This window comes from Capsicum annuum, chromosome 2 (assembly GCF_002878395.1).
Source record: "Capsicum annuum cultivar UCD-10X-F1 chromosome 2, UCD10Xv1.1, whole genome shotgun sequence".
Classification (NCBI taxonomy): Eukaryota; Viridiplantae; Streptophyta; class Magnoliopsida; order Solanales; family Solanaceae; genus Capsicum; species Capsicum annuum.
In genome coordinates this window covers 80,346,384-80,356,438 of record NC_061112.1, presented here as the reverse complement: position 1 = coordinate 80,356,438, position 10,055 = coordinate 80,346,384, and the positions used below count along the sequence as shown (strand labels likewise).

Below are 10,055 nucleotides of genomic sequence, written 5' to 3'. Positions count from 1 at the left end.
CTCTTTCTGTTCTGCCATTCTTCCAATTCATTGCGGTTTCGGATTAATTGGTAATAATGGTTCTTTGGAACTTCTGGTTCTTGGCATACACTACAAAGATCCTGCAATAAACAAAAACAACAAATAAATGTAAAACTAGGAAACTTGACTAATAGTCAATTAGCACACCCAACTTCAATTTACAACTGTATTCCCCAGCAACGACGGTATTTTTTACAATGCTCAAAATACACCTTTCTAATGAGAATGTAAGATATCATTGTCAATATAAAACCCAACTAGGTTGGGGACGAATCCCACAGGGAATATGGTGTGATCTTAAGTTATTTGCAATTTAATCAACTGATAGCTGGATGTTTCCTGAAATGGGGGTTTTTAGTTTAGCAAGTAATTGTTGGTCACTTTAGTTATAGTGTTCGTAATCAAGATTTTATGGACAAACTAAAATTATGTTCACTAGGGGTTTTGATACTTGACAGATGCTAATGGTGGCTCAAGATTCTCACAATAGGTAGGATAACAAGTTATCTTTATCGAAGTTATGCCTAAATGTCTCTCGACCTACTTAAGCATTCAATTACCTAATCCTCTCGAACTTAGGGAATTTATATTCATGACCAGATTTTACCTCAGGTTAATCAACCTTGTTACAGCGTCAATTATTAAATGGAAGTTTTTAGTGCTTCCAAATCCCTATTAATAATTCACTTCCCACTATATTTGATTTCTTTCTCAAGCAAATCAAAGCAGGTGTTATCTATCATTTGCAACAAATAGACGATAATTAAAACCTCATAATTATCAAGGAGTCCTACCACCTTTTGAATCTTGAACACTCAGCACCTTATCAAGACTTAACCCTAGATCCCATAATTCAGGTTAAAGGAATTTAGCTGCTCGTGATGTAATAATCGAAACAACTAGTTATATTCATGATTTGAAAGATAATCTTACCACAAGATTAATAGAAACTAGAGATTCTTAGATTAGATCACAATAGTAATCCCAAAATAATAATGATAATCTCTTCAAAGTAATTGCTTGTTCAAGTCAAGAAACTAGAAAGATAAAATATCAAAATACGTGTCTCCAAAAGATATTCCAAACTCTCAAGAAAACCCTAAACAAGACTTTAAATAGTTCAGCCTAATTATGGAAACAAAATAATAAAGTTCAGAAATTCTTTGGATTAGGTGACGCCATTTGTGATAACCTATCAGGAGGCTGACGACTTATCACAAATGTCGCCAGCTCCTATTTGCTTTTGATACTCGCTGCCTAAAGCTGACGACAACCAATAATGTCCTATCAACTCCTTGACGACTTATCATAAATATCGTCAAGTCTCTACCTTATCCCTTATGCTCTGCCTTAGGCTGACGACAACTTTGACAACCTATCTGCTCCTTGACGGCTTATCACAAATATCGTCAAGTCTCTACCTTAGCCCTCATATTCTGCCTTAGGCTGACGACAACTTTGATAACCAATCAACTCCTTGACAGCTTATCATAAAATATCATCACAACTCTCAACTCAGGTGCATTCTCTATCTGAGGCTGATGATGAAGCTGGTAACTTATGACAGGGATGACAACTTATTAGAAATGTCATCAGCCACACTTCTCTTTAAATTACTTCAGATTTCAACTCCTTTGCTTCCATCCTTGTTGGTTCTCTTGCATCGTAGCTTCTACTGTAAAATCAAACATAAAATAATCAAAAATAACAAAAGTTGCTTAAGACTTTGCAATTATTCTTAGTTAAAAGCCTCAAATATGTTAGCATTAGCTCACACATCAAGCATCAAGCATCGTTTGTGCCTTTTAAGACTGCTCATGTTGAACCGACAAGACCATCAATTTTTCAAGTTTACTATAGGAGAAAATATACAACTGACACATGTCCTGCTCCAGTTGTTTCGTCATCAGATCCTCTTTCACCTAATCCTTCAAAAAAAATTGGACCTCTCTATCACTCTATGTAAAGGTATACATCAATCCAAATCCATATTTATATTACTAATTTTTTTCTTAATATCTCTTATCTACTACATTTAGTTCTTTGATTGTCTCTCTAGACTCTATCTTATCCTTAAAATAATAAAAGAGGCCTTGAATCATCCTGGTTGGTATTAAGCAATGCTTGAAAAGATACGTGCTTTAAATGAAAATCACACTTGAATCTGGTAGATTTACCTAAAAAAGAAGAATCAGTGGGATGCAAATGGGTCTTTGTAGTCAAAGTTAATCTAGATGGTTCTGTGGTAAGACATAATATCAGGCTTGTGGCTAAAGGATATATTTAGACATACGGGGTGGATTATTTAGATAACTTCTCTCTAGTTACCAAGCTTACTTATTTCTGCTTGTTTATATTTATAGTTGTTTTTAATTTTTGGTCATTGCATTAGTTGGATATCAAAAATGGATTCCTTCATGGTATTTTACATGAAAAAGTGTACATAGAGCAACCATCTGATTGTGTTGCTCAAGAGGAGTATAGAAAAGTTTTTTATTTGAAAAAAATCCTTGTATGGCTTGAAGTAGAGTCCGCGATCTTAGTTCGACAAGTTTAGTTAAGTAGTTCAGGAGTTTGGGTTGAGAAAGAGTCACTGTGATCACTTAGTCTTTTATAAGCAATCAACAACTGGAATTATCCTCTTGGTTGTTTGTGTTGATGATATTGTTATCACAGGAAGTGACTCTACTAGGATTTCATCTCTTAAGTTCTTTTTGCATAGTAGATTTCACACAAAAGATTTGGGATCTCTGAAATACTTCTTAGGAGTACAAATGAGCAGAAGTAGGGAATGTATTTTTCTATCCCAGTGAGTATATTCTTGATTTGCTTACAGAAATAGGAATGTTGACAGCCAATCCATGTAGTAGTCCAATGATTCCTTATATACACCTTATGAAAAATGGTGGAGATCATCCAAAAACATACAAAAAATAGTTGGTAAACTAAACTATCTCACTGTAACTAGTCCGGATATTACTTTTGATGTAAGTGTTGTCAGTCAGTTCATGTATGCACCAATGATAAAACATTGGACTACCCTAGAACATATTTTATGTTACTTAAAAAGAGCACCCAGACTTGACATATTATACAAAAATCATGGGCATTCTTACATTGAGTATTTTGCAGATACAGATTAGGGTAGATCAAAGATAGGTAAAAGGTCTACTACAGGCACTACAAAAAAAAGTGTATTTTGCGGAGGTTTTATTGCGGGGGTCGGTATTAACCCCCACAAATGTATCAAATTGCGGGGGTTTATGTAACTCTGTTATTTTAATTATAATTAGGGAGGTTAAAACCCCCGCTATTACTAAAAATAAACCGTGAATATTATTGGGGCGGTTGAAACCCCCACTATAATCAAAAAAAGTACCGCGAAAACAATTACTAAACCCGCGAATTCCTCTTTTTTGTCAAAATAAGGCTCCTTTCTCAAAAATACTTTCTTAAAAGCAGTAAAAACCAGTCTTCTTTTTCTCAAAATACAAAAGAAAAAACCCTCTTCTCTTCTCATAATACAAACGCACGCAGCCCTCTTTTCTGATAATACCAATGCATTCCTCAAAAGCAATAATCCGTCGAAGGTAAAGTCACCAATCCAAACTGAGATTTCTCCGGCAATAGATGTTCTCCAGCGACTGCAGCTTGGGTGTGGTTTAGGCAAAGTCAATTTCTATATCGCTGATTCAAAACCCTAGAATTCCATTAACCGAACGGTTGATTCCGAGATCCATTGTTATCATAATTCACATTCCAGTAATTTTGTTTATCATATTTCTTCATATCTCATTAAAATTCCTAATTTTTAATTGGATGTACTCAAATTTTATACATTTCTGGTTTTTTCCTATAAGCTTTGTTGTTTAAAAATGATACCTTTGTTGTAATTGGACTTTTTGTGGAAATGAGTGCATTGTGGTAGGATGATTAGTACTAATCTGTAGGTTTAAGTGAGAATTAAGTATGAAATCCGTCTTTGCAACTTTATTTGATAATTTTTTATTTGTGTGGACTCGAATTTTATATGATTCTTGTTTATTTCGGTGCGAGGACAGTGAATTAGACATGTTGTTCTATATGGTTTACTCTTGATTGAGGAAATCTCTGTGTTATGATGCTAGACGAAGTTGTTTAGAAGTGATACCTTTTTTTGGTACAATTTCATCACTTCCTTTATATAAGTGTTTACATTTCTGAAGTTATCTTTTTTTTGTCTTCTACTACTTAGTGCTTTGGTGTATTTTATAAGTTAATTATAGGTAGTTTTCAGCTTATTACTTCTTTTGTCCATCTTATGTTGCTTGAGTAAATAGAACCATTAGCGGTGGCTGTTCTCTGATGACACCAGCAGTAGTTGTTCTTCGATGATACTAGCGGCAGCATTCACTCCGACGATAGCTGTTCTCCGGCGGTAGCTGTTCTCCAGCGATTGTGTTTCTCCGGTGATTGGTATATGTTCCTAAAGCCTTTCTTAATTTCCTATATTTAGAGTATTTATGCTTCAATTTCTTCTTTAAAGTCCTTACTGTTTAAAAGAAATATTAATCTTCAATGGGTTCTTTTTACTATAATGTTTTCTGTGGTTGAAGGAATTTGTCTTGTATAGGTCATAATGAACATATTTTGGTCTGACGAGTGGAATATTTGTTAGATCCTCTTCAATTAAAATATTGCTCTTATTTGCATCAGTATAGGTTGTTTGTACTTTTTTATTCTTTTTGAGATATCTTTTGTTTTTGGTGGATTGATTGTAGTATTATTTTCTTTCGTTTATAGCTTGATAACGTGCTATGAAAGTGAGCACTCTTGTTAAACATGCAGAAGTATGTTAATTAAGCTACTTTTATAAAGAAAAGGAGAATAAGAACATGCTATGCAAATTATTACGGAAGTTAAAATAATTTTTCACTACTTGTAGAAACTCTATGGCATGGTAAATATGGAGGAATTAAAATTTTGACAAGTTGTTTCTCTTCCTGTTCTATTTTTCTGTCCTTTGATTTAGGTTTAGTTACCAATTGAAATACACTACACCTTATGGGTTTGGATTAGCCACTTGTGAATCATGCTTGCTTTCCTTTATGATCTTTTTCAAAAGTTGACACTTTGTTAATTTTTATATTTAGAAACTTTTAAATCTAAACGTTGTAGTTTACCCAACATGCTTTAATAGGCATAAAAATATTATAACATGTTTAAGACCTCATGTTCTAAAAGTACTTTTGGTATTTGTCATCTCTATTTGTACATTTCATATTTAGTTTTGAAATAACATACTTTAGTTCTTTGATAATCTGACTTTGCTTTATCATTTGAACTCTTAATTATGTTGCAGATTAGTTCTTAATATATTTAGATGGATAAATCTTGGATTGGAAAACCCAAAAACACACCGAAATATAAGCGTGGTTTGACTTAATTTCTGGACTTTGCATTTATGAATGCAGTCGTAGAAGATAGAATTAAATGTTCGTGTCCTCTCTGCTATTTTATAAAGTGGCATACTAGAGATATAGTGCACGCCCACTTATCTAATTTATGGGCGTCTTATTTCTTTTTAGCATAACTGTATCCTTTTTTGTAAAGATTCGCATGGGGCTGTGAAAACAAAACAAGTGAAGGTTAGCGACATAATAAATTTATCATCTGAAGAACGTATTGTCGTTGAATTTGATGACGTTGCACCAATTGGAGAAGCACAAGGACTTCTTGCAGGTTTTTGTGGGATTTTAGTAACTGACAGCACTATTTTTCCGATTGGCTTTGCCAAATAGAATGATTTACCCGAGTCATACTTTAACCATTGCTTTAGTCAAATTATAAAGGTACTCTACATATTTATAAGCATATCGATATATTATGTATACATACTTTATATTGACATGGCTATACATAATCTAACCAATATTTTATTTCCAAAGCCCCGATTTGTTTTGAAATAGCCGAGTCAATTGCACGACGGTATGTCTATAATTCTATTTCAAAGAAGTGGGGTGCAAGGAGGATAAAGTTGTGGGATAAGACCTTTGACCCGGTTCTAAGCAGATCTAAACTTATGGCTAATGTTCCCAAAGGAATTTCAAAGGATCAATGGACTTGTTATGTTGATTATCGTTTGGACAAAAAAACGAAGGTATCTTCTTAAATGCTTCATTTGAAGCCAAACTTATTATTTGTATACTGAATTTAAGTATTTATTTTCTAGAAAATGTGCAACCAAAATGCTGAAAATCGGAAGAAGCAAACTATTCCACACATTGGTGGCTCCAAGTCTAACACGAGAAGAAGAGCTGAAATGGTGAAATATAATTGTTCACTATATTTTAGTTTACTTTATTAAACATGAAACTATCCTTAATTTGTTAAGTCAATATTCGTTGTAGATGGTTGAGGCTGGAAAGAAGCCTGGACGAGCAACACTTTATCTTGCTACTCATAAGAAAGAAGATGGATCATATGTTAACGAAGTGGCAAAGGAGATTTGTGTAAGTACTCTATTGAGCAATTTTTATCATTTTAACATTTTGTTGTTGACTCTAAAGTCTAGTGAAGTCGTGTGGGGCTTTTTCAATTCACTAGCATTGTTGCTTTGTTATTCATCTCATTTTCTTGTTCAAAACACAAATTCAAAGTCTAGTGAAGCCGTGTGAGGCCTATTTCGATTCACTAGCAACTTGTTGTTCTTGGTTTATCTTACTAATCTACTAAGTAGTAATGTTGGAATTTAAACATAGTAAGAAAATCTTGTTACGTTTGATCTAAGTACTAGTTACTTTGTCGGAATCTTCTTCTACCATAATACTGGTATCGAGATTATACTGATCATGAGGGGGTTGGAGAAATGAAGGTCATTGAAATATTGAAAAATTCGGGTTCATATTGCATATAAGGAAATAAAATATCAATGTTTAAGTAAGAAGAGGAACTGGAAATATTGAGACTGTAATTGCCAGAAGGTTGCATCTTAAAAAAGCTTGATAACAAGGTGGCTATATGGTGGGACTGGAGCTTGAGAAGGAAAAGTTAGCTCTTCTCCTTTATTACGTATGTCAATTTTAATAAGCTAGCTAGCTGCATCAACAAAAGGAAAACAAAGTTGAATTAATTAAGAGTCTTTTTATTTAAGTGAGACTTTTCAGGTATGGATTTATAAATTTTGAATTATAAGAGAGACATAGAGAAAGTGGGAAAAGAAATGTGATGTTGTTGATAGCATAGCTTTTTGGTTGAGAAGGACAGGTGAATGTGCGGTTTTACATGTATGTTGCTTGTTATGTGCTTAATTATACATGATAGTAATAATAACTATGCTATAGGTGGTGGCTAACTTTTTGTGTTCCTGCGAGTGTAAGCATTATGTATGTAAGCTAGCTAGGTGGAATATGTGAGAAAGACAGCCATAGTAGTGTATATATGTTGTTGTTAACAAAGAAAAAGCTAAGAGAGATAAAGGGAGATAAAGAAGTCATGTTATTATACCTGCAGATAGACAAAGAGAGGTGTAATTGTACCTGCATCTTTTCAAAATGCCCCCTATTATAGCTATAGCTAAAGATAAAGAAGTTTTTAAGTATGAATGGCAATTGGGAATTAAAAAGGAATAGAGGGATATGTATAGTTACAACTGCTTTTATGTGAAGTGAAGGGATATGTAGAGCTGCTAAAGACTTCTCAATTAAGACCTTTCAGTTCACGTGATAGCAGCTGACACATACTTTTTCTGGCATGGTATTGACAGAATAGGGTAATCTTGTCTCTTTGATAAAGGTGGTTGACTTTTAGAACTGCATTAATACAAGTGAACCAGAGGAATTAGTACATACAGGATATAATTTTCTATAGAATGACAAAGAAGAAACTAAAAGAGTTTCTTCACACATTGATTGGTTACTTATAAATACAAAATGGCTTGATGAAATGCCTAATTGTAGGGCTCATTTTTTGAATAAAGTGGTGAGTTATTACTCATCCATATGAGATTAGGAAGTGCACAAAATAGAAGAAGACAAGCTTTTAAATACTACAACATGTGGAGTACAAACTCTAAGTTTTACAAAACGGTTACAGAAAGAGTGGCAGATTCCAATTACTCTTTCTAATTTAATTTTTTTCTGATCCCTTTTTCTAGCTTAATCTCTTTAATATTAGAGCTGACTTAACCTTTTCTTTATTTTTGTATCTTCTTGATGTCACCGTCAATGATACACTTAATAAATCAAACCAAAATATTAGACACATGATTTTGAATGTAAGAAAAAAATATCCACTAAAGAAAGTGATATCTCCGCAAAGCATCTCTGCTAGTCTCTCATTTGGTTTTCAACATATGTTTTTGTTTTGGCTATTGGAGATTATTGAATGTAAGAAAAAAATTATAAATTATGCAGACCACATAAAGAAGGAATTTTAGTTGAACTGTAATATCCTGTTGTGTTTCGTTGTTTCATGTTGGTTTACTTTTGATGTTTATCAGCATAGTTTCAGTACTTTCGAAAAGAAAAAAGCTGATCTTGAATTTATTATATGGCAGTACATTTGAAATAATAAATATCTTTTTAGTTTGAAAGTTCCAGTATCTATCTCTTCGTTAATTTTTCTTTTTTCTTTTATTGTTCGCTGCTAGATTAAGTTATACTATGGTTTTTGTGTTGTACTATGTTTTAGGAAAAAATTGAACTCGTGGTAAGTTAAAGCACCATGGACGAGTCTGAAGTTTCTCCAAATGATGTTGTTGGTAAGGTGCTAGGAAAAGAGCATTCTGGAAGGGTAAGGTGCTTGGGATTAGGAGTTGTTCCTAGCAGATCCTTTAAACAAACACGTCCTCATTTTAACAGTATGAGTTCTTCAAATAGTAACAATTCATGTCCATCCAATTGCCAAGAAAACTACACTTAAATGTTAGATGCTCATAAGAATAGCCAAGAGAACTACAAAGAACTGGTGAATTCTCACAATCTAATGATGAACTCTTTCAAGGCATATATGATAATGAAAGAAGGCACGATACCTGAACAGTTTGCAGGATTTTTCACTCCTTCTACGGTAAATAATTTTGATTTGAGGAAAATTAAGTTAATGCATTGTTATAAAATATTTAGTATTCACAAACCTTACTGTTTTTATTTTCACTTTTGTAGCCAACTGATGTCTCTACTGGACCTCTTTCGGATGTGAATGGAAGATCATCTGGTGATGGTTATTCTAGTGATAATCATTGAAATTTGTAATCGTATTAGTAATTATGATGATGTTATCGAATCGCTATTGGAGAAGTGTTTTGCGTTTAAATTAGTTTTTAATACTAATGACAATAATTTTATTGTATGTTTTTATGATCTAATATATTTTCATTTTTGTTATTAAAATGTATTTTTGTTTGGTCCAACAGTGAATGATATATGTATTAAATTTATTAAATAAAATTTAAATTTAAATATTGATCATGAACAGTGTAATTTTTCTTTTTAAAAAATATCAACTGAATTGTAGGGTTCTTCACCCCTGCAGTTTTTAAAATATACGGTGGAGGTTTTAACCGCCACTATATTTTTAAATGTGACATGTTATGGGGGTCAAAATCACCGTTACATATTACATATTGTGCGGGTCGAAACCGTTGTTACATATTACTTATTGTGGGGGTCGAAACCGCCATTACATATTGCATATTGTGGGGGTCGAAACCGCCGTTACATATTACATATTGTGGGGGTCGAAACCGCCGTTAAATATTGCATATTGTGGGGGTCAAAACCGCCGTTATATAACCGCCGTTAACTGATTGCGGCGGTAAATGAAAACCACCGTAAACAGATTGCGACGCTCGTAATTGCGGAGGTTTTGAAAAGCGCCGTGCAATCACATTGCGGGGGTTATCAACCTCCGCAATATGTATATATAACCCACGCAAATGAAGCAGTTTTTTGTAGGGCTATTGTGTCGTTGTGGGTGGAAACATGATATTATGGAGAAGTAAGAAATAAAATATTTTATCACGATCCAGTTCAAAATTCAAGTACATGTCTATG

The 10,055-nt window shown here is 33.4% G+C and overlaps 1 protein-coding gene across 1 annotated transcript; it reads left to right on the top strand.

Moving 5' to 3' along the window:
- Positions 1-5,464: 5,464 nt before the first annotated feature.
- On the top strand, positions 5,465-9,245 carry LOC124896200. The gene is made up of 7 exons (XM_047407723.1): positions 5,465-5,495; positions 5,614-5,742; positions 5,970-6,160; positions 6,233-6,325; positions 6,411-6,512; positions 9,004-9,069; positions 9,165-9,245. The coding sequence occupies exons 1-7, from the start codon at positions 5,465-5,467 to the stop codon at positions 9,243-9,245; spliced, it is 693 nt and encodes a 230-aa protein (XP_047263679.1).
- Positions 9,246-10,055: the final 810 nt, after the last annotated feature.